This window comes from Mustelus asterias, chromosome 5 (assembly GCF_964213995.1).
Source record: "Mustelus asterias chromosome 5, sMusAst1.hap1.1, whole genome shotgun sequence".
In the NCBI taxonomy this organism is placed as follows: domain Eukaryota; kingdom Metazoa; phylum Chordata; class Chondrichthyes; order Carcharhiniformes; family Triakidae; genus Mustelus; species Mustelus asterias.
In genome coordinates, this window is record NC_135805.1 from 101,740,191 (window position 1) to 101,765,845 (window position 25,655).

Genomic DNA, 25,655 nt, shown 5'->3' on the forward strand with positions numbered 1-25,655 from the left:
CCCATAGTCCAAAGATGTGCGGGTTAGGTTGATCGATCATGCAAATTGCCCCTTAGTGTCGGGGGGTTAGCAGGGTAAATAGGTGCGGTTACGGGAAAGGACCTGAGTGGATTGTTGTCGGTGCAGGCTCAATGGGTCGAATGGCCTCCTGCACTGTTGGGATTCTATGATTCAATGGTTCAAAACTTTAAAAAAATTATCCCTTATTTTATATTGTCGCTCCATGTTCTTCCTACCAAAATGTATCATCTCTCACTTCTTCACATTGAACATTATCTACCACCTATCTGCCCATTACACCAAAGTGTCTGTCCTTTTGAAGTTCTGAATAATGGTTATTGTGATTTTGTGAACACAGGAACCCACCTGTAAGTGAGAGTGAGTGGCGAGGCTTGCTGCAAGATCTGTTGGAAATACAACGTTCCGTATACAAGTGCCTGGACTGCAATATTTGCTATGAGGTAAAGCACTCCAGTTGTAGATCCTTACCCAGTCAAATCTGAAAATGATTAGAACATGTTGAGAAGTATTCTACAGATCAAGAGAGGTTCAGTTGTAAAACCTTATCACAGATTGATGTAAATGTAAATCTCAACCTGAATTGGTATTTGCACTTTAAAGCCATTATCTTCCACTTCTTTTGTACCTGATTTTAAGTGTATTTAGGAATAAGGATTGGAAATCAGATAACATCCCATTCCATTGAATTACCCCGTCATACGATCCCACCTTTAGAGATTTTATCATGGGATTTATTTCTTTGTACATAGGTATTAAGTTTATTTGCAAACTTCTGTATATTTTTTATAATTTTTCCAAATGTAATTACATTTCTGTTTGCCTTTTGAACAATCAAACTTGTCTTTTGTTTTGTGATTGTTTTCTCTGCACCAATTTATGCTATGTTGTTGCCTTATACAGAAGAAGTAATGTGGTAACAGAACATTGCTTTTCAGTCAATGAGATTTTAAGAAGGACCATATGAGCCATATGGCAACTGTTTGGTGCCAGATTCTTTTATGTTATCTGTTCAGGTAGCAATCTATTCATTTTGCATCCCTATTGAATTGCATTAAAATAATTAGCTGGCCGAATAAAGGGATATCTCAAACCTTATTGGCATTATATTCCTCATTCCTGTTCCCCGCCCATCTTCCCATATGGTGGTCTCTATCTTGGAAGTCATGTTTTTGTTTGTTTATTTTTATGTCTGCTTCATTCTAATTAGTCTTTTTCACTGCAGCCTTTTTGTTTTAAAAGAAACTCAGCTGTGAGTGCAATGAGATCTTATGTAGGTTCTCGGCTGGGCAAAATCATCAGAATTAAAATTCCTAAGAAAGCATTCTTTAATTTGTATGGTTTTAAGTATGTTAATATGTATGTGAAAATTGTTTCCATTCAAAGAATAAACATAGTCAAACTGCAGATCAGTAAACTAATGAGCCTTTAGCCAACTGTATGTCCTTAGCTGAAGAATGACAACTTACTATAAAAAATAATCATTTCCTTATGTCCAGAGTATAATTTGATTTAATCATGTTATTTTAATAAGAAGGCACTTTTGAGGTACTCAGTGTCACATAGTGTTGGCATTAAGTTTTTTGGTACCTACGCAAAATGTTTAATTTGACAGTGTAGCAATTACATTTCAAATACATTGACTATAATAATACTTTGATTTCCTTGTAAGCATTCAACTGGAAAGGATGCTCCATTTATAATGGAAAAGAAAAGGCTTAAAATAATTGAGAAAGACATGAGGAAAACAAAGATCAAATTAGTAGATCATAAAAAAGTTAATTTTGAAGAAATGAGAATGGAATGAGGGAAGATAAGCGGGGGAATATATTCAGGGAGTTAAAGCGGCCTTCATTTAAAAAGATGATCATTTGAGTGCAGGAGAAATAAATTCTGCTAAGAACTAAACCAGCTAGCCAATAATGAATAAAGAGAGGAAAGTTTAAAAAATAGAAAGGCATGTATTCAATATGTAGACAATAAACTGTAGCAAAGTGGTTGTTATTGGACCAATTGTCCTGAAGCCAAGACAAATAATTCAGAAGCATGAGTCCAAATTCCACTAGCGGTAGGGTAACTTAATTCTGTTAATTAAATCCAGAATTAAAAAGCTGGTATCAGTAATGAAACTGCTGAATTGTCATTAAAAAATCTTCTGGTGATACCATCAAAAACCAGGGGCTGCTACTGACCAGAAACTTAACTGGACCAGTCACATAAATGAAATGGCCACAAGAGCAGAACAGAAGCTGGATATTCTGTGATGATTGATTCCCAAAGCTTTTCCAGCACCCACAGTCACAAGTCAGGAGTGTGATAGAATGCTCTGCACTCGTCTAGATGAGTGCAGCTCCAATAACACTTGAAGAGCTCCACACCATTCAGAACAAAGCAGCCCATTTGATCAGCACCCCAACCCCCATTTCAAACATTCACTCCCTCCACCATGCGCACGTTCTGTTGGTGGAGTTTAAATGCAGGCTTGCTTCTCAAAGTTGTTACTGGTGTCATTTGCCAATTTGGCTGAAAATATTTCTCTTTGAGGATATTAGACATCTAAATTATTTGGCAGTTAGATAAAAATTTGAGCTGACTGTAATATTTCTGAAAGCAGTTGTCAAAGAATCCTTGCACTGAATTTGCCACTTTCAATTGTGTGAAGTGGGGACTGAGTTTTGACCTGCCTGTCAGCTGGGGGAATTCCACTTTGCTTAATAAGTCAACTAAATGTGAGATTCTCAGCACTATCTATAAGTGCGATTCCAATAGTGTTATTGACATGCGCACATTTTTAATAAACAAAATAGATCATCTTTGCACAGTCGGAAACAAATGGAAGACTGAAAATGTATGCCATTAGGAACAGAAGGATATTAACCTTAATAGTTTCTTTACATTGCACCCACATTACTTTTTCACTATATTAGAGTTAGCCTAACTGATAACATGAAGACCTGCAAGGGCTGCTTTAGAAAAAGTTAAGAGTTAGTATATGTTGTCTCAATATAAAGTTCTGAATCTTTCCCTCTTGCAACTAGAGCCTTGACCGTAACCAGTTGTTTCAATTTTTAGATATTCACCGAGAGCCTACTATGTTCTAGCCGTTTGGAGAATATCCGCTTGGCTGGGCAAATGATGCATTGTAGCAGTGTATCTGTTAACCCGCACATTAGTGCTGCTTCCAGAAGCAAGATACAATCCAAAGTCAGCTATGAGAAAAGCATCAAATTGGTTCTTGCTGCTGCCAGAGAGTATTTTGACTCATCAGCCACACTGACTGATAATTGCATGGATTTGGCCAGGTAATCTATTAATTAATTAATTTTACATCTATATAGATGTATGTATGGGTTTTTTTTGATGTCACGATTATTAAAACCAGTCTTTATATATTAAGATCACCACTGTGGCAGCATCATGAGAGCTGCTGATGGTAATATCAGAAATGTTTATGCTGGTAATGCAGAGCAATCATTGAACTTCAATCTGTATCAGTCCAAAAATTATCAATATGATCTATTAGTCATACAAGACTTCCAGGTAGGTTATTGCATGGAAGATTGTACCTTGTCTATAGAAGATCATGTGCAATGGCGTATGCAATAAGCATCATGCTTCCAAACTTTTTGTCTAAGTGAGTTACCACGTATAAAGGCTGTTTGCAGACAATAATAATTCAAAACACCACTATCAAATTGCATACTAATTTTGACTAAACTTGCGTTAAAGCTTTTTCAGAAATAATTAAGAGTTTTCCACCAATGAAAGACCAGTACAAAACACCCAAAGCTGAATCTTGGGGACAGTGGCAGGAAATAGGAATGGGTTTGCTTTTGGGTTAGAAAGCCATCCCTGGGGCAAACTGATTTAAATTAGGAATTTAATGTGAGTGATTCCTTAACACAGCTGCTAATTTGTGCAAAGGCAGGTCACACAAATAACAAATGCAATAAATGACCAGTGAATGTGTTTGCTTTTTTTAATGTTGGTTAGAAGATGAATGTTGTCCAGGACACTGGAAACACTACTTATTTCAATATTGCCATGTGATATTTTACATGCATCTGAACAGGCAAATGGGATCTTGGTTTAATTTCTCAAAAAAACTTCCTGATCCAGGCTACATGATGTTTAGTGGATTTTTTCCCATATTATTTCATGTTTTTGTGTTTGTGTTGCTAAATATTTTCTGATTGTTCAATAACAGTTTTCCTAAAGAAATAGAAAGCATGCAGAGCCGGGGCATAGCATTTGACATATTCATTGAACGCAGAATGATAATTTTTACATCATGTTTTATTGTTCATTCATGTGATGTGGGTATTACTGGCAAGGCTGACATTTATTGCACATTCCTAATTGTCTTGAGAGGGCGGTGGTGAGTCACCTTCTTGAACAACTGCAGTCCATGCAGTGAAAGTCCTGCCCCACTGCCTGTGGGAAGGAGCTCCAGAATTCTGACTTGCCGATGATAAAGGGATGACAACATGTTTCCAAGTCAGGGTGCCCGAGGTTATGGTTGCGGAAGCACTTTTGACAAAATCTTGGTGAAACTGTGCCTGGTGCTAAAGTGCTGGAGGAAGTGAATGTTTATGATGGTGATGAGTCAAAAGGGCTGCTTTGACCTGAATACCGTTGGGCTTCTTGTGTGGTTGAAGCTTTACAAATCCAAGCAACAGGTGAGTATTCCATCTCCCGACTCAACTGTGCCCTATGATAGAAAATTTGGGGGAATCGAAAAGTCAGTCCAGAAACCCTGAATACAAAGCCTCTTGCCCTCTTTTAGCCCCAATGTTTATGTGATATGTCCAATAAATTTTCTGGTGAGTGGTGACCCTAGATTTCCTGCTGCCCAGGAAGTTAATGGTGAAGGCTTCAACAATGCTAATGTCACTGAATATCAAGGCGAGCTGGTTAAACCTGGTGATGGTCATTACCTGACTCTTTCATAACAAGAATGTTGTTGCCGCTCAGCAGCCCACGGTTGAATGTCGATCATGTCTCGCTACATCCAGGCATGCATTACTTCACTACCTGTGCAGTTGGAACCAAACACTGTGCTATCAGAAGAAAACATCTTAATTTCTGACCTCATGATGGAAGGGAAAACATTGATGAAACAAGTGAGGATGGTTAGCCTAAGACACTGCCCTGAGAAACCCCTGCACCAATGTCGTGGGCGGAAGATGATTGGCCTCCAAACAGCTACAAACATCTTCCTTTGTGCTAGATATGACTCCAACAAAGTGGGAGCAGCACCCACGCCCCACTCAAACACCAATTACCTATTACATTCAATTTTATTAGGGCTCCTTGATGCCACACGGGGTCAAGTGCCTTGATGGCAAGGGTGGTCACTTGCACATCATCTCTGGAAGCCAGCCCTTGTACATCTTTGGACCAAGGATGTAATAAAAACTTTGAAGTCTCATGTACCTGGTGGAACCCAAGCAGATTATAGATTTAGCATGTTGTTGGTGAATAAGTGCTATTTAATACTGTTTCTATACCTTCCATCACTTAACTAATCATTGAAGGTAGGCTGATGTGGTAATAACTGGCCAGAGAGGATTTGTCCTGCATTGTGTGAACAAGAAGTTTCTAGACTATTTTCTACTTGGATTCCAGTGTTGGTGGATTCCTGTGTTGTAGCTATACCAGATTGGCTTGATTCGCGTTCTATGTAATTCTGGAGCACAAAGGTTCAACCCTGTAGAATGAGGTCATTCAGCCCATAGAGTTTATGCTAGCTCTCTATAAGGCCAATTTCGCAAGTTCTCCTCCCCTGTTTTCCCTGGGAGCTCTGCATTTTTTTGCCTTCAAGCGCTTTTCCAATTTCCTCCTAAAGGCTGTGATTGAATCTGCCTCCACCACACTCTCAGGCAGTACACTCCAGAGTGTAACCACTTGTTGCTTTAAAAAAAATAATTCCTCATATTATCTTTGGTTCTTTTGCCAATCATTTTAGATCTGTGTTCTCTGATTCTTGATCCTTCCAGCAATGGGAACAATTTCTCTGCCTACTCTGTCGAAACCCTTGATGATTTTGACCACCGCTATCAAATCTCCTCTCAACCTTCTCTTCTCGAAGGAGAACATGCCCAGGTTCTCATGAGATTATAGGTGGAAGTAATTCTGTTGCTGCTGATGGCCCACAAAACCTAATGGATATCTAATTTGGTGCTGCTAGATCTTTTTTGAATCTATCCCATTTAACACAGTGATAGAGCCACAATAGAAGATGTCCATTGCTATGAAAACAGAACTTTATCTCCACAAGCAGTGTGCACTCTGACCAGTACTATTAATAAATGCATCTGAAAAAGGTAGATTGGCAAGGATGCGGTCAAATAGACTTCTCTCATGTTGTTTCTCTGACCACGTACCACTGGTTCAGTCTGGCTGCTATGTCCTTCAGGACTTGGTTAGCTCGGTCAGTTATTGTGCTCACATGCTACTCTTGGGATTGAAGTCCCCTGCTCATCGTATATTCTGTATCCTTGAAACTCTCAATCTTTCCTTCAAGTGATATTCAACGTGGAAAATTACTGATTCGGGGAGAAAAGTAGGTCAGCAGGTTGCCTTGTCATGATGCCGTGAGACTTAACAATACGCAAAATTGATGTGAGCTCCCAGGGCCATTCTCTCCTGTTTCATTCATATTAGATCAATGAAGCACAGAGCTTTGAGTAATTCTGAGACCCATTGCCAGTGCCCAGGATCATATTAATAAGGATATTTTTTAGCTACAGCAGCTGTCGTGTCACAGTTGGGATGTTGGTTAGCCATTCCTTTGACATATACATAAACAGGTTGCCCAACTAGTCATGAAAAAAAGCGGGAAGAGGACTGAACTGTTGGTGTTGTCTATCCATTCTTTAATTGTTTTAGGGTCTTTACCTCTCACTTTTCAAGCTATTGATAGCCAGCTGTTCTGTAAGCAACAGACTTTTGCATTGAAGTATCAAGAGTGCCCATATATATATATATGTATATGGCAGAATTCTATTATTCCATTATCAGGTAAAATTCCAGCAACTTTTATCTTTGTTGATGTAATTTTACGCTCTCTTATGTGCTTGACAGTGATTTGAATACCATCAGGGGTCACTTTCTGATGCACGCTTTGCCTCTGTATACCTTGCAGAGCGGTAATAATTCCATTGTCAAATGTGTGCCTCACCTTTATGTGTCGGCTTTGTTCTTGGCAGTTTCTAAAGGCATTAAGCTGAAAATCTTGTTCAGTTAGTCCCTAACTAATTCAGAGGTGTCTGCTTCATTTCATTCAGAGTAATGTGTTTCGCAGGATACATGCAAGTATTCAGTGCTGCCTGTCACACAGGACTCTGCAACAAATTCATTGACTCTGCCTTGATAAATTCTTGCACATGTGTCAGCAGTGCCTATTTTCCTGAAAGAATGTTCAGTCATTGGAACATTTGGAATTAGAATCTTTATTGGGCTTTGCCATGTGCAAAATCTTCAGATTTCTCCTTTTTTTTTCATTTATACATAATTGGCTAATAATACTTGGCAAAGTAAACATCAGGTACATGGAAAGAACATTTAATGCCACTGCAGTTTTTAAATCTCCCTTTACTGAGGTGTAAGTGTCAGCTGAGGCTGAAACATTTTTTAAGTAATTGGGTTCTATTGACATTGCAACACAACAGTTTTACGGATGGAGGTGCTTACAATTTTAATATCATTTGAAACTTTGAATGATTCACTCTTCTGCTTCAAGAGACTGAGGGGTTAATTCTTTGATCTGCTTTTGTTTTTATTTCTCAACCTGATTAAAACGGATGCTTTTCTATCTGTTACCAAAAAACAGTTTGCTGTATCTTTTATTTGTCCTTTCTTTCCCATGGCTCACAATAAAACAGCTGTCTCTGTCATGGCTATCTTATCTCTCCTCGTCATTCAGAAATGCAGCAAATCTTGCCTGGCCTTGCGGCTTTACTAAAACTGAAACTGCAGTTAATCTTGCAACAGTTTGAAGCAATCATATTATCCATGAAAGCTTTGATTTTTGTGAACCATCCCACAGCACGCCATCTTATTTTGGACAAGTTTAGCAATTAAGTATTTTATCCTTTGTTAATACTTTTAATTAAATTCTGGTCTTTTAGCAAGTAATCAAGGATTTTCAGCTTATCCTTTTAGTTTTCCATGAAAATTTGTATTAAAAGTTCATCTTTTCCCTTCATCACGTATCCATAGCCGAACCAACAGTTTATTTACATTTGTTTCAGACTTGTGCTAGAGTGTGTTGAGGAAGTTATCAGGCTTAACAGTCATAAAAATGTTTGAACTGGTGAAATCATGTATACTATGCAGGGTGTCATCAAAGTGAGTCATGGCACAGAAACTTACTTTCAGCAGCTATATCCTCTGTCTCAAAAATACCAGTGTTGCTAATGAAGGTTATTTTTGCTTATTTCATGGCTGAGCTAATGCAACCATTACTTGTTGACAATTGTTTCAGATATATGAGTGTACACTGCATTGTTTATTGGGAATTTCCTCTGGCTTTTCTATAATGAAACAATTATGGAAACCTATTCTCCCTGAGAATAGTAATGCTTGTTCGATTATTTATGTTCAAGATGGGCAGTAACCTAATTGAAGAAGTTTCTCATTTGTTTTCTCTGCTCTGGGAAACAAAACTCATCCAGAAGTTATCAGCGGTGCACAAAGTTTAGAAAGATTTGGATTTGTATAAGTAGTATTCACCCCATCATAATTTTTTGTGATATGTCAAATAATAACAGGCTGCTGCCATGGCTTGATCTAGTAATTCATGGTCACAAACTGCTGTAATAGCAGGCGTTACTTTACATCTTGCACTTAAATCTTCATGAATAATACTCGTTAAATCATGACTGTTGGTATCTGGTTCTTGCACCAGTGTCTTTCTTTTTCAAGGTAATGTTTTGCCTGGGTTTATCAGCATCGCAACATTTCTGCATCGACACCAGGTTTATGATGCCCACTGTTTAAGCCCCTTTTCCTTTTCAAGTGATGAAGTAGAGTTGAAAAGATGCTTAAATACACTTGGAGTTCTTGGTTTCATTTGTTGATCCTTATTCTCCAATTTGTATCGTTGGAATTTGATCAATGAGTCTGCATAAACCTTTGGAACTCTGGATCAGCAGAGGGTTACATTATGGTTCTTTGCAGCAAGCTTGTTATTAAAATCCACTGCAGCTCAATCTGTCAGTGTATGTTGTTAGCAGAGTGTTCATTTGTCTTTCAACCATCAACGTCTTGCATTCATGGTCCCTACAATGCAACACATTTACTATGTGTAATGTATAGAGATGGGAGGTAGTGAAGCCATGCAATGATTTAAAAATTCTGACCTGTGTTTTCAAAAATGTTTGCTGAAATTGGAGCCAATGTAGATGAGGGGGCAGAGGAGTCATAGATGGACTGGATTGGACTTGGTGTGAATTAGGATGCAGGTCACAGAGTTTTGAACTACCTCCAGTTTCTGGATAAAGAACACGGGAAGTAGATGAGGAATGTGTTAGAATACTGAAGCCCAGAGGTAACTGAGGCATGGATGAGATTTTCAGCAGCAGATTAACTGGGGCAAGGGCTGAATTGTGCAATATTATGAAGGTGGGTTTGGTAATGGCACGATATGTGGTCAGAAGCTTGCCTATGGGTCAAATATGACAGCTAAGTTACGAACAGCCTGGGTTAGCCTCAAACAGTTGCCAAGGCATATGGAGCGCAGAGGGGGATGGTGTTATTCGAATAGGCGGAGGCTCATAGTGTATAAGTCGGACCTTACAAACGGGCTGAATCGGAATGGCCCCTTTCTTTGCGTGGATTCTGTGTAATTTTGCACAAACTTTTTTTTGTAGACCCAACTTCATGGGTGGGATTGCTTGTGAGGAGTCTGGGGTCTGAAATTTTTTAATGCTGTTTACCTGGTAATGTGGCCAATACCTCTTTTGCAACTTTTCTAATTCGGCAAAGCAGATAATTACAGTTAGTTGCCCATTGCCAAGATCATTCATCTGTTAGTTTTACCTGTTGAACGTTTCAGAGTGAAAGTCACCTATCGCCTGCTTTCAAAATGTGACAATGTGTGGTGCCTAGTGTATGACATGCATGCAGCTTAGATACAAAACCTTGTTCTGTATTCCAGCAGAGCATCTATGACATTGCTCATGAAGATTCAGAAATTTTGTTTCAAGATACATGGCCTCTTAAATTTTGGACAGTAAGTTTTCCCCAGAAATTGTGCTTCCTAAAAAGTATTTTTCTCATCCTGAGGGAGATATAGTTGTCATGTTCTGTGTTTATGTAACGTTCTTCATAAATAAATGATATAATTGTCCAGCTATTCATCTCCATATCACAAGGTATGAAGGGATATATAAAACTTTAATCATCTTTGCATTTTTCCATCATTGATAAATATCCCTGCAGCCATCTCCCGCCACCTCCTCCCTTGCAACAATGTAAATTCTGTCATTGAAGCTAGAAAGCTCACTAACACAATGTGATTTTTAAAATTAATTCTTGGGATGTGGGCGTTGCTGCTAAGCCAGAATTTATTACCCAACTCAAATTGCTCTTGAAGTGTTGGTGTGCTGCCTTCTTAAACCACTGCAGTCTATGTGGTGTAGGTACACCCCAGTGCTATTCGTAAAGGAGTTCCAGGATTTTGATCCAGTGACAGAAAAGGAACGACAATATGTTTTCAAGTCAGGATGGTGAATGGCTGGGAAGGGAATCTCCAGGTGGTGGTGTTCCCATAAATCTGCTGCCCTTGCATTTCCAGATGGTAGCGTTAGGTGGTTTGGAAGGTACTGTTTAAGGAGCCTTTGTGAGTTTCTGCAGTGCATCCTATAGTTGGGGACTCATTGCTGCCACTGTGTGTTGGTGGAGGGGGGAGTGAATGTTTGTGGATGGGGTGCCAGTCAAGCAGGCTGCTTTGTCCTGGATGATGTCAAACTTCTGGGATGTTGTTGGAGCGGCACTCATCCGGGCAAGGGGAGAGTATTTTTTTCAAATTCATTTACGAGACGTGGGTGTTGCTGGCTAGGTCAGTGTTTATTGCCCATCCCGAGTTGCCCTTGGACCCAGACTGTTTCAGTATGTGAGGTGTTGCAAATGGTGCTGAACATTGTACAGTCATCAATGAACATCCCCACTTCTGACCTTATGATGGAAGGAAAGTCATTGATGAAGCAACTGAATGTGGTTGGGCCTAGGATACTATTCTGAAAGACTCCTGTAGTGATGTCCTGGAGCTGAGATGATTGACCTCCAACCACCACAACCATCTTCCTTTGTGCCAGGTATGACTCCAACCAACGGAAGGGTTTAGCTTGGAGTGTGGCAAGTTCTGGAGCACGAGTCTTCAGGACTATTGCTGGAATATTGTCAGAGCCCATAGCCTTTGCGTATCCAGTGCCTTCAGCCATTTCTTGATATCACTTGGAGTGAATTGACTTGGCTGAAGACTGACATTTATGGTGCTGGGGACCTCCAGAGGAGGCCGAGATGTGCCATCCAGGCTGAAGATTGTTGCGAATGCTTCAGCCTCATCTATTGCACTGGACTCCTCCACCTTTGAGGATGGTTGGGTAAAATTCTGCTGCTGCTGATGGCCCACGGTGCCTCATGGATGCCCAGTTTTGTGTTGTTAGATCTTTTTGAAACCTATCCCACTTAGTATGATGTTAGTTCCACATGACTGAAAAGAGGGTATTCTCAATGTGAAGATGCGACTTTTGTCTCCACAAGGACTGTGCAGTGGTCACTCTTAGTGATGGATTTTGAAGTTCCCCACTCGAGTACATTCTGTGCCCTTGCCACACTCTTATGCTTTCTCCAAGTGATGTTCATCATGGAGGAGTACTGATCAGCTGTGGGGTGAATGGTACATGGTAATCAGCAGGAGGTTTCCTTGCCCATGTTTGACGTGATGCTCTGAGACTTCCCGGAAGAGGTGGGGAAGGGGTGTGGGGTTGGTGGGCCTGAGTAAGATGCTCTTTTGGAGAATTGGTGCAGACTTGATCAGCCAAATGGCTGCCACCTGCACTATAGAAATTCTATTCGAAAGTGAACTTTAATAAATGCAAGTTCCTTGAAACCCTTCAACCCTGCTGTCTCCAGTAACATTAAATAATTGTAACACTTTACAGTTCATTGAAACACTACTGACTTTACAGTGTGCCCTAATCTGATCTCATGAAGAAGTTAGGGATTGTTTTCTGCCTCTTCTGTGTCTTCAGCAAGGTAACATTTCTGCTGCAGATTTCATGGTCTCCTCTAGTATGTTTCTGGAATTTTCACTGCAAAATGCTGCGGTTTTGCATATATTCCCCGATTAGGAGAGTGTAGGTTCTGCTACACTAATTTGGAGCTTAGTTATGTCACACTGAATAATTCAGAAAAGGCACAACTACATGGTGTTTGTGCTGTAAGAAAGAATGTTATCAAAAGCAAAGCCAAAATTTGTATTTATTTACATCTTACCAAGTACAAATGAAGGAAGTCTGTGGGTAAAATGCCCAAACCACACGGGCAGTTCTGATATGGAAGTTAATTTAAAATATTTCTGTCTTTTAATATTTCTTTAGAATCAATTGAACTGTATATTCTGCATTTTTTTAAAAATCTGATGACACTTGGTAAATTAATAAAGAAAATTAGGAGTGAGAAAATCATCTTGTAGCTGGTTTTAACTGGGCTACTCTACACAAATACCATAGATCACGGCGTACATGTCAACCATTGAAGCTTCCACAAGTCCTTTCACAAACTGGAGCTGATTTATAAACCGAGTATAAAATGTAAACTGCCAGTGTGGGTGTTCACCATTTTTAAATGTGAAAACAAAACACTGGTAGTTCATAATAAATTAATGTGGTGTGGTTTATTGAATGAATTAATTTTATAAAGATACTTCTAACCACAATAAAAGCATTTTGAAACTAATCAAATACATTGCCTCCAGCATCCAATGCAAAGAGTTCATCAAATTCATTCTGAGTCACTTTGGCTATGGCATCATAGTAAGGATCCCACTCTTAATCAGATGTGGCACTTTCAGTTTTGAATACTTCCCTCCACAACAAATCATCTTCACCTTCATCCATTGAATTGGATATTCTGCATTTTTTCAATAATTTGATGACACTTGGTGCATTAGTTTTTAAAAAAAAACATTTAATGATGAAACCACACAAAACATCAAGCATAGCAGCATGCATATTTTCATTATTTGCAAAGGTTTCCTTTTCTGTCAACCAGCCCCCTATTTCATTTGACGTGAATAGCCTTATGAGGCTATGTCCTACACCAATCAGCTATGTTTTGGTAAACTGCTGAGGCGGCTATTCCATTCATTATCGATTTATAACTTCACTCCATCCTCATCTATCCAACCACTTGAACCTTTCTATTCCACAGTTCAGTTGCTAGGCATTTTGAAATTCATGGGCTCGCGTGGCATGGGTACTGGTGTGTTTACTGCAGCCTGATGATGTATCACTGGAAACTGATAAACTGGAAACTGAAACTCAGTTGAGGACTTTGGTAGTCTCTGAGCAATCATGGTCCTATGTTGCAACACCTACCCTGTTTTGTTTCATAAAATGGCCATGCCAACTAGCTGTTGCTCTGAAATCTTTGCTGGACTCAGGGTTTGATTTGGTCCACTAAACTGCACATGTATGCATTGCATTTCTGGTCACGATCTAAACATTCAGATGATTTTCGAAGATCCATTCCAATAAATGCTTCTCAAGATCAGGCCAGTGGCTGGTTGCTGTTCTCCTGGTGCATTTTGTCTTGGGCATCTTCAGGACAAATTCCTCCTCCTTCCATTCTCCCACCAATTGTTTACTAACACTGAATTCGCTTGTTGCAGAATGATTATTTGATAAGTTAGCAAATTTTAGCTTAAAACCAGCTTCATGTTTCATTTAGTTGGAAGATTCATTTCTCTTTGTTGTTCATTCACGGTCTGCTCTTGTGTGAGCGTGTCTTAAACTCTAATGCACCTCCACAACACAGCCCATATCACCTGCTTGATCCCTTCTGCCCAATAATAAGGTATCAGTAAGTAAAGCAGGTGTTTTTTCAGTCAAACATTGAGGCTGATTAGTAATACGAGTATAGCATGTCATGGGTAAAAAGTAGAGTCGACTTGTACACTGAGTACATGCAAGAATGTGATTTTTGGGGCTGGAAAAATTGGGTCGTCTTATACGCTGGGTCAACATATACACTGGGATCGTTTACTGTTGGACAAATCACAATTACATTATGCCATTGCAGTGACTGATAATTAAAGGCCATTGAGTATATCACCTTGCCTGCATGATTGAGATTAATTTACCATCTGGACGTTCCTTATTTTGTTACTAGATGCTGCTTACAACTCATCACAGACTGCTCCCCTGTCATTCAAGAAGAGCTGGATCTCATCAATGCTCTCTGTCTACTGGAGGATTTCAACATGAAGATCTTGCCCATGCAAGGTATAAGAGCTTTCTTTTGCATAATTGGTACTGTGCCCAAAACAAAGCAGGTGAAACAAAACAAATGTTGCACATAGAAGAACATGAGGCAAAGTAGTAGAGACGAAGTAGAAGCAGTGGGAAAGGAGACTAGGCAGGAAGTGAAGGGGAATGGAGACAGTTGAACAAACCCACTGGATGGATTTATATGGCTTAACCCTTGATAATATTTGGCCAGTGATGTGCAAGAGACAAAGTTCGGGGTAGGGGGAAGGCAGAGCAAGAAGGCAAATTGGCCATCTCGGAGATCGCTGGCTCTTCCTCAGATAGCACGATGGAGAACAGAACTCACGGCTTTGGTAGTGGAGTTTGATACTATGGGAGGCAAGTATATATTTTTTTAATTATAAGTAGGCGTAGTTGTTTAAGCAGCATTTACAGGAAGTGTGCAACTTATAGATCTAAAACTTTTTTTAAAAATTGACCTTTAATTCCTCAAAACATTACTTCCTGGTGTCACCATAGAAACCATAGAACCATAGAAAATTACAGCTCAGAAACAGGCCTTTTGGCCCTTCTTGTCTGTGCCGAACCATTTTTTGCCTAGTCCCACTGACCTGCACTTGGACCATATCCCTCCACACCCCTCTCATCCATGAACCCGTCCAAGTTTTTCTATAATGTTAAAAGTGACCCCGCATTTACCACTTTATCCGGCAGCTCATTCCACACTCCCACCACTCTCTGCGTGAAGAAGCCCCCCCTAATATTCCCTTTAAACTTTTCTCCTTTCACCCTTAACCCATGCCCTCTGGTTTCTTTCTCCCCTAGCCTCAGCGGAAAAAGCCTGCTTGCATTCACTCTATCTATACCCATCAAAATCTTATACACCTCTATCAAATCTCCCCTCAATCTTCTACGCTCCAGGGAATAAAGTCCCAACCTATTCAATCTCTCTCTGTAACTCAGCTTCTCAAGTCCTGGCAACATCCTTGTGAACCTTCTCTGCACTCTTTCAACCTTATTTACATCCTTCCTGTAACTAGGTGACCAAAACTGTACACAATACTCCAAATTCGGCCTCACCAATGCCTCATATAACCTTACCATAACACTCCAACTTTTATACTTGATACTCCGATTTATAAAGGCCAACGTACCAAAGGCACTCTTTACGACCCTATCCACCTGTGACGTCACTTTTAGGGAATTCTGTACCTGTATTCCCAGATCCCTCTGTTCAACTGCACTCTTCAGAGTCCTACCATTTACCCTGTATGTTCTACTTTGGTTTGTCCTTCCAATGTGCAATATCTCACACTTGTCTGCGCCAAATTCCATTTCCCATTTTTTAGCCTATTTTTCTAGTTGGTCCAAATCCCTCTGCAAGCTTTGAAAACCTTCCTCACTGTCCACTACACCTCCAATCTTTGTATCATCAGCAAACTTGCTGATCCAATTTACCACATTATCATCCAGATCATTGATATAGATGACAAACAACAATGGACCCAACACCGATCCCTGCGGCACACCACTAGTCACAGGCCTCCACTCAGAGAAGCAATCCTCCACAACCACTCTCTGGCTTCTTCCATTGAGCCAGTGTCTAATCCAATTTACTACCTCCCCATGTATACCTAGCGACTGAACCTTCCTAACTAACCTCCCATGAGGGACCTTGTCAAAGGCCTTGCTGAAATCCAGGTAGACAACATCCACCGCCTTCCCTTCATCCACTTTCCTGGTAACCTCCTCGAAAAACTCTAATAGATTGGTCAAACATGACCGACCACGCACAAAGCCATGTTGACTCTCCCTAATAAGTCCCTATCTATCCAAATATTTGTAGATCCTATCCCTTATCACACCTTCCAATAACTTGCCCACCACCGACGTCAAACTTACTGGCCTATAATTTCCCGGATTTCTTTTGGAACCTTTTTTAAACAACGAACAACATGAGCCACCCTCCAATCATCCGGCACCTCCCCCGTGAATACTGACATTTTAAATATGTCTGCCAGGGCCCCTGCAAGTTCAACACTAGCTTCCCTCAAGGTCCGTGGGAATACCCTGTCCGGTCCTGGGGATTTATCCACTCTGATTTGCCTCAAGACAGCGAGCACCTCCTCCCCTTTAATCTGTAAAGGTTCCATGACCTCCCTACCTGTTTGCCCTATTTCTGTAGACTCCATGCCCGTTTCCTCAGTAAATACGGATGCAAAAAAACCATTTAGTATCTCCCCCATCTCTTTTGGTTCCATACACAGTCTACCACTCTGGTCTTCAAGAGGACCAATTTTATCCCTCACTATCCTTTTGCTCCTAACATACCTATAGAAGCTCTTTGGATTTTCCTTCACTCTGTCTGCCAAAGCAACCTCATGTCTTCTTTTAGCCCTCCTGATTTCCCTCTTAAGTAGCTTCTTGCACTTTTTATACTCCTCGAGCATCTGATCTGTTCCTTGCTGCCTGTACATTTCATACAACTCTCTCTTCCTCTTAATCAGTGTTACAATCTCCCTCGAGAACCAAGGTTCCTTATTCCTATTTACTTTGCCTTTAATCCTGACAGGAACATACAAACTCTGCACTCTCAAAATTTCTCCTTTGAAGGCCTCCCACTTTCCATTTACATCCTTACTAGAGAACAGCCTGTGCCAACCCACATTTCCCAGATCCCTTCTCATTTCATCAAATTTGGCCTTTTTCCAGTTCAGAACTTCAACCCGAGGACCAGATCTATCCTTATCCATGATCAGGTTGAAACTAATGGCATTATGATCACTGGATCCAAAGTGTTCCCTCACACTCACATCCATCACCTGCCCTAACTCATTTCCCAACAGGAGATCCAATATCGCACCCTCTCTAGTTGGCACCTCTCTATACTGATGTAGAAAATTCTCCTGAACACATTTTACAAACTCTACCCCATCTAAACCTTTAACAGTATGCGAGTCCCAATCTATATGTGGAAAATTAAAATCCCCTACTATCACAACTTTGTGTTTCTTGCAGTTGTCAGCTATCTCTCCGCTGATTTGCTTCTCCAATTCTCGCTGACTATTGGGTGGTCTATAATACAACCCCATTAATGTGGTCATACCTTTCCTGTTTCTCAGCTCCACCCATAGGGCCTCTGTAGACAAGCTCCCTAATCTATCCTGCCTGAGTACCGCTGTAACATTTTCCCTGACCAACAATGCCACCACCCCCCCACCTTTTAAGCCTCTGCCTCTATCCCGCCTGAAACATTGGAACCCTGGAACATTGAGCTGCCAGCCCTGCCCCTCCTGTAGCCAAGTTTCACTAGTGGCTATAATGTCATATTTCCATGTGTCTATCCACGCCTTCAGCTCATCTGCCTTCCCCACAATACTCCTGGCATTGAAATAGACACACCTCAAAAGATTATTTCCACCACACTCTACCCTTCCATTTGTGATTTTGCTTGAACTAACCTGTCTTTTTACCCCTACTCCACTATCTGCTCTGGCACTCTGGTTCCCACCCCCCTGCAAATTTAGTTTAAACGCTCCCCAATAACACTAACAAATCTCCCTGCAAGTATGTTGGTCCCCTTGTAGTTTGGGTGTAACCCGTCTCTCTTGTACAGGTCCCACCTGCCCCAGAAGAGGTCCCAATGATCCAAGAATTAGAAACCCTGCCCCCTGCACCAGTTCCTCAGCCACGTGTTCATCCGCCCAAGCATCCTATTCCTGCCCTCACTGGCATGTGGCTCATTTTGTCAATCTTTTTCAATATAAACTTCAGTGTCTTTATATGCACTGGTAACTGTCAGTGCAATCCGATCACACTGCAATTGCATCCTCTTGCCAGTGGTAGCTCTTTCTGCATCTCCCAGTTAACATGAAATTACAACACAGAAATACGCTATATGGCCCAACTAATCTGTGCCAGCACTTATGTATCCTCCCAGCTACTTCATCTAACCGTATCTGCATATTTTAAAAATTACTTTTGCCCTCAAATGCTTATGCATCTTGGCCTTAAAAGCTGGTTGCCTCCGTCTCATGATAGGTAGCTACATATTCTACACACTCTGTATATAAAGACGTTTTTCCTGAATTGGAAAATTCAGGAAATTCACTTTATTGGAAATGAAGTTTACATTATCTTACATTGTTAAGTTATATTTCAATGAGGAGGCATGCCAGGAGCAACACCAGGCATACCTAAAATGGAGGTGTCAACCTGGTGAAGCTACAATACAAGATTATTTGCCTGTCAAGCTGTGTAAGCAGCAAGTGATAGACAGAACTAAGCAGTTCCACAACTAATGGGTCAGATCTAAGCTCTGCGTTTCTGCCGCATCCAGCTGTGATTGGTGGTGGGCAATAAAACAACTCACTGGAGGAGGAGGCTCCACAAATATCCTGATCCTCAATGATGGGGCAGCCCAGCACATCAGTGCAATAGATAAGGCTGAAACATTTGCAACAATCTCCAGCCAGAACTGTTGAGTGTGTGCTCCATTTTGGCTTCCTCCAGAGCTCCCCGACATCATGGATGCCAGTTTGCAGCCAATTTAATTCACTCCATGTGTTGTCAAGAAATGGCTGAAGGCACTGAACACTGCAAAGGGTATGTACCCTGACAATATTCTAACAATAGTACGAAAGACTTGTGCTCCAGAACTTGCTGTGCCCCTAGCCAAGCTGTTCCAGCATAGTTACAACATCTACTCCCAATGTGGAAAATTGCCCGGGTAGGTCCTGCACACAAGAAATAGGACAAAGCCAATCACCACATCAGCCTACTCTCAATCATCAACAAAGCGACAGAAGGGGTCATCAACATGACTATCGAGCAATAATTGTTCAGCAATAATCTGCTCACTGAAGCTCAGTTTGGGTTACACAAGGGCCACTCAGCTCCTGATCTCATTACAGCCTTGTTTCAAACATGGACAAAAGTGCTGAACTTCAAAGGTGAGAGTGACGGTCCTTCACATCAAGGAAGCATTTGACTGAATGTGGTATCGTGAAGCCTAGCAAAACAGGCGTCATTGGGGAGAGGTGGGGGGACTTTTTGGAGTCATAACTGCGCAAAGGAAGATGGTTGTGGTTGTTAGAGGTCAATCATCTCAGCTCCAGAACATCACTGTGGGAGTTTCTCAGGGTGATGTCCTCGGCCCAACCATCTTCAGCCGCTTCATCAATGACATTCCTTCCATCAGAAGGTCAGAGATGGGCATGTTTGGTGATGATTGCATTCACAACTACTCGGATACTGAAGCAGTGCATGTACAAATGCAGTAAGATCTGGACAATAGCCAGGCTTGGACTGACATGTAACATTCGTGCCACACAAGCACCAAGCAATGACCATCTGCAACAAAAGAGAATCTGACCATCACCCGTTGACTTTCAATTACATTAGCATCATTGAATCCCCCACTATCAACATCCTGGGTGGTACCAAATGGACTAGCAAGATAAATACTGTGACTACAAGAGCAGGTCAAGGGCTCGGAATCCTGCAGCGAATGAGTCATCCATCTACAAGGCCCAAGTCAGGAGTGTAATGGAATATTCTGAACTTCCCTGGATGACTGCTGCTCCAACAACACTCGCAGAGCTTGATACCATCCAGGGCAAGGCAGTCCACTTGATTGGCACTTCATCCACAAACCCATTCATACCCTTTACCACCACCGACACACAGTGGCAGCAGTGTATACCATCTACAAGATGCACTGCAGGATCTCACCAAGGCTCCTTAAACAGCACCTTCCAAACTCCCGAATGCTTCCACCTAAAAGGACAGGGCAGCAGATACATGGGAACACCACCACCTAGAAGTTTCCCCCAAGTCACTCACCATCCTGACTTGGAAATATATCACAGTTTGTTCACTGTCACCAAATCCTGGCACATCCTCCTTAACAGCAGTGTTGATGCACCTACACCACAGGGACTGCAGTGGCTCAAGAAAGCTGCTCACCACCATCTTCGAGGATAATTAGGGATGAGAAATAAATGCTGACCTAGCCAGCAATGCCCACATCCCATGAATAAATAAAAGGAAAAAATATTTTCTATTTTGTCCCCCAGTTTTGGACTTCACAAATATTAATATATTCTCTATGCACACCCTATCAAATTCCCCCATAATTTTTAAAGATTTTTAAAGATCTTTAATAGCTCAACCTCCGCCTTTTTACTAGATAAAAGCACCTAGCTTATTCAGTCACTCCTGATAATAATCTATCTGTTCTGATGAAATTAGTATTTATTTTTTGTATTTTCTCCAGTGTCTCTATATCCTTTTTATTGTCAGGAAACCAGAACTTTCAGCATACTCCAATTTTGGTCTAACCATGGTTTGACACAAGCTTTGCATAATATTCCTGCTTTTCAATTTTGTTTATCTAGAAATGTACCCCAGGGCTTAGTTTGCAATTTTTATGGCCTTGTTAACTTGTTTTACTCCTTTTAATGATTTGTGAATGTGTACCCCTAGGTCCCTTTGATGTCGTATTCCATTAACAATGTTATTTTCCTTTCCTAAAATGCTGTAAGTTTTGCTATTTAACTGCAACCAACATAAAACCATAGTTTTACATTGAAATAAGGGTAGAAGTATGAATATAAAAAAGATTCTGAATCATGTCTGCCTGTCCTAGTCCAATTATCCCCCACCTTCTTCCCCACTTCACCTGATGACTACAGTTAATCTTGTTCTCAGTGTCATGGGACATTGACTAGTATGTTGAAATATGCTCAACATTGTGTTTACCAATTTATTTATGTTCAAATTTACCATGGTTAATAAATAATGCACTACAACTGCATTTTACACTTCAAACATGGAACTAAACTTGGCCTATTATGTACTCATTTCTATTCAATGAAGTCCTTTAGGATCCAAAAATGCAATTTAAAACTTGGATTAAATTTCCAAATGAGATGCAGTACTCCACAAACATATATCCAATGAATGCCAATACAGTAATTGTGTTGATTTATGCAATTTATATCCAAGGGGTACAAAGTGTTGAATAAACTTTTTTCTTCCTTCATTGTTGCTGTGTACTGATTCATAGTATAATAAAGTAACAGTGGGATTACCTTCAGGTACATTGCATTTTAAATCAAATCAATATGTTGTACTGCATCCCGCTAGCAGTTCCAACAAAACACAGTAATTCAAACTATAGACATTAACACAAGAGGGATAAACAAAAGAATGAAACATAATTTTGCTTAAAGCACCTGAATAATAGGAGAGTTCCATGATGCAGTGAAGATCACAACACTTTCTTTGTTTTGAATGTGTGCAGTTTCTGAATGTAAAATATTATAATAGCCTCTTGAACTGTTTCCAGAATTTGGAACATCTAAAGAAAATATCTAAAAATATTTCCGAGAAAGCCTAAACCTCTTGGCAAGATTCTTCATCCGTATCTGCCAGTATTCCAATCAATACAAGGTTTAAAGAGAAGGAAAGGAAAAGTTGATACTGGTCTGTAACAAATGCTCTGGCATTGACTTTATCAGTGTGTAAATGCAAAGTGAAACCTCAGTCACTTTACAATTAAGACTTGGGTAATCACTACGGACAGATGGTGCTAAGTTTCCAGCATGTAGAAATAATAGATCATTTGTAACCCATGTTGCATTGACATCAAGATTCATCCATAGAATTGCTTTGCTATAGAGGAATGCATAAAATAAATTTAGAAATACTTAATTGCAGACTGGATTCCACGTTGAAAGTGTGAAAAGGATTTGTCCTCTTTTTAGGTGCATGGTTAACTTCAGTTTTATTATTAACTTGCTAATTTTGGATTTTTCACATTATACAGTGAGAGGAATAGGGACTTTCATGCATTTATTTCAACTTCATGAGAGTTTAATGTCAATATATTGTGAAATAATTCCCTTTTATTTTCAGTTTTCACTCCTGTTTGGTTAGGGAAATGTACTTCTTTAATTCATAAAGCTGTAATTCCTCCACCAAAATGTTTCATATTGCAGTGATTCATCAATGAATTGTTGACTGTTGATTTTACTTGAGAAATGATTAGAAATTTTAAGTAAAAACTTTCATGTACTTTGCAAATGCTGTACATGTCTTTGTCAGCATAATTAACCAGCTGTTACAAAACAGTGCCCAGACCAATTAATGAGTGTACAGTGTAATCTTTCATACAATTTGTGCGAAAATACATTGTTGCAAGATAATTAGAAATACGGCAACTGGCTTGGATATGGAAGCAACTTAGGGTTTGATGAATTGATTCAGAGATTGTCAGTTTATCAAAACTGTTCATGCATTAAGTAGTTTAGGACCACCTTTATGCTTTTCCTTGCCTGCAAAATTTAAATTTGGAACAGAAAAAAAGTCCAAATATGATATACTAACAGTTTAAGAAACTGAGTCATTCTTCAACTCTGTTGTCCCTACTTAATTGACGTCGAACATTGCGATGAATGATTGAACAGAACTATGGTTACGATCAACAAAAAAATCAGTTTTGCCAATGAAACTGTTGTACTCATTCTTTTCAGTTAACCTAATTTCTAAATTATCGGTCTGGAAATGGCATATCCTTCCATTGTAATAATTGATATGTATTAATGCAACTTGTGATATTTCTGCTGTCAAGTTTATTATCCCCTCTTAAGGATTATTGGACCAAATTCATGTCCTTTTGGGGCACTCAATCTATGTTGGTATTGATGATTCAAACTTTGATTTGTTTCGCTAATGCAGATTTTGTTTCTCTTCTATCCTCGTTTTATCTGCATTCAGCTGCATACTGCTGCATTCTACATTTGTCAACTTTCTTCAGCTCCACATCCTCAGTATTCACACCTGCGGTAGTTGAATCATCCTATCTTAATGTCCTCCATGTCCCTTCAATTGTTCAGTGAAGATCTTGCTTCAACTTTTTAAAAAATAGTTGCTTCATGGCCTTGCACATATATAAAAAAAACAGCTGCTCCTTCGTGACTTTGATGAAGTTCTACGTAATGCAGTACACTTATTAGCAAAATGGAACCCTGTAGATTAAATGGGCAGTGGCTGCATGGATACATAATTGGTTAAGGCGTAGAGAGGAGTAGTGAATGATTATTCTTCAGACTGAAGGGAAGTGTGCAGTGTTGTTCCCCAAGAGTTGATGTTGTGCTTTTCATGTATACTAATGGTTTGGACTTTGGTGTGGAGTGTAATTTCAAAATTTGCAGATGACATGAAACTCCGAAATATGACAGTGAAGAGACTAATAACAGATTTCAAGAGGATGTTACAGATTGGTGAAATGGGCAGACACATGACAGATGAAATTTAGCAGAAGTGTGAATTGATTAATCTTGGTACAAAGAATGAGGAGAGGCATTATAAACTGCAAAAAATGTAAAGGCCAGCAAGGAATGGAGGGACAAGACTTTAGCGGTGAGAAATTGTGAAGGATAGTAAAAAGACATATGGGATCCTTGGCTTTATAAGTAGAGGCAAAGTTCATAAAAGCAAGGAAATTATGCCTCTATTTAGAAAACACTGGTTACCCACCAGCTAAATGTGTTAAATTCTGGGCACCATACCTTTGGAAGGATGTCAAAGTCTAAGAGAATTTGCAGTAGAGATTTACTAGAATGGGACCAGCAATGAAAAACTACAGTTACATGGAGAGATTGAGATTCTCCCATCCCGCTGCACTTGGGCTGGGAGACTCGAGCGGCACCTGATTTGCGCTGGGTATCCGGGCCTCCGAGCATCTCCCAGCCTACATTTTTTTCGCCTCGACGGATCCACGCTGAAAATCAGCGAAACAGACGTTAGCACGTGTTAACATACTTGAACATCTAATTAGCGGGTCTGCGACTAGAATCTCCACCCCCTCTAGCATCTCCCCCCTCTCTGGCATGACGTTACACTGGCGGGGTTTACAACTGCTCTTTAAAAGTCGGGGACCTGACAGCGTTGGACAGGAGTAAGGAGGTAAATGCTGTGGAGCTGCAGCCACTGGAGTGCAGGGGAGGTAGGAGGCAGGGCCTGGAAAATTTCTGCTTGGTGTGGGGAAGTTCATGGAGAGTTGGAAGTGCTGTCCCCAGGCCCAGGAAGTTCCATGTAGTCTCTGTGGGGTGGGGCCTTTACTGAGTGCTAATCAGGCTGCTGTATGCTGTTCTAGCTGTGGGATTTGGTGAGGGACTGGACTGAGTGCTAGTGTTTTAGAGAGGGGGTGGCGGGGAGAAGTGCACCACGTGCTGTTTGAGGGCTCATCAGTTCAGGCAGCTGGTGCTCCAAGCAGGGGTGCTCTGGTTAACATAGTCACTGATACGGCATGTACTCTGAATGGGAACCCATCTTGTGATAAAAAGGAGTCTGTGCCTGACCTGGAATACATGCCTGGAAGGGAATGCTGTGGTTGTACGCATGGCAATGACTCAAGGGAGCGCAATGGTCATGCCTGCACACCAACCTGCATACTCGCCTTGCCTGCCATGTTAACGATGCCAATGGCAGGCAACCTAATCAGGTGAGGCATGGCTCCACGGATTGTGTTATGTTGCCAGCATCCACAAGTGTGGGATACTGGTCCCAGGGGGGGGTTTGCTGGAGTAGTTGCTAGCAATGACATGTATCTATCAATCTCTCTCTATAACCCCCACTGTGCAGAATGGTCTTATTGACCTAGAGCTGGCCATCATGGTTATGGCTGAGGAGGAGGAGGCAGCTCAAGAGGTGCAGGGCATAGGTAGGCCACTCCAGGAGCAGGCTGTGGCAGGCCCTCAGGAAGGATGGCAGGAGGCTGCCATTGATGGCCATGAAGTGGGAGAGCAACTCCCGACAGGGTGGCCAGGAGAAAGAGAATGTGGAGGCCTAGGCTGTACCAGACCAGAACATCATTCGAGGGGCTGTCGGAGGTTATGTGCTGTCGCTGGCTCCGCCGATCTCACAACGTGGTCTGGCACCTGTGTGAGGTGCTCGCAAATCTGGCACACCTCGACCTGAGGGGAGGGGCGGCCACCCGCTCCCAGTAGAGGTTAAGGTGATGGCGGCACTCAACTTCTATGCAACAGGGTCATTTCAGGCACCCAGTGGTGACCTCTGTGGAATCTCTCAGGCTTCAGTCCACAGATGTGTTCGCTAGGTCATAGATGTCTT

General features: G+C 40.9%; 1 protein-coding gene across 3 annotated transcripts in view; it reads left to right on the forward strand.

Annotated features, from left to right (window-relative positions):
* Window positions 1-25,655, forward strand: part of nbas (NBAS subunit of NRZ tethering complex) — a 259,241-nt gene that overhangs the window by 103,920 nt on the left and 129,666 nt on the right. For all 3 annotated transcript variants that reach the window (XR_013497784.1, XM_078213107.1, XM_078213108.1), the window contains 3 exons: window positions 359-461; window positions 3,091-3,320; window positions 14,419-14,531. Coding sequence is in view for 2 of the 3 variants with exons in the window: in XM_078213107.1 (XP_078069233.1) it covers window positions 359-461; window positions 3,091-3,320; window positions 14,419-14,531 (446 nt within the window). In the remaining variant the exon portion in view is untranslated. The remainder of the gene's footprint in view (window positions 1-358; window positions 462-3,090; window positions 3,321-14,418; window positions 14,532-25,655) is intronic.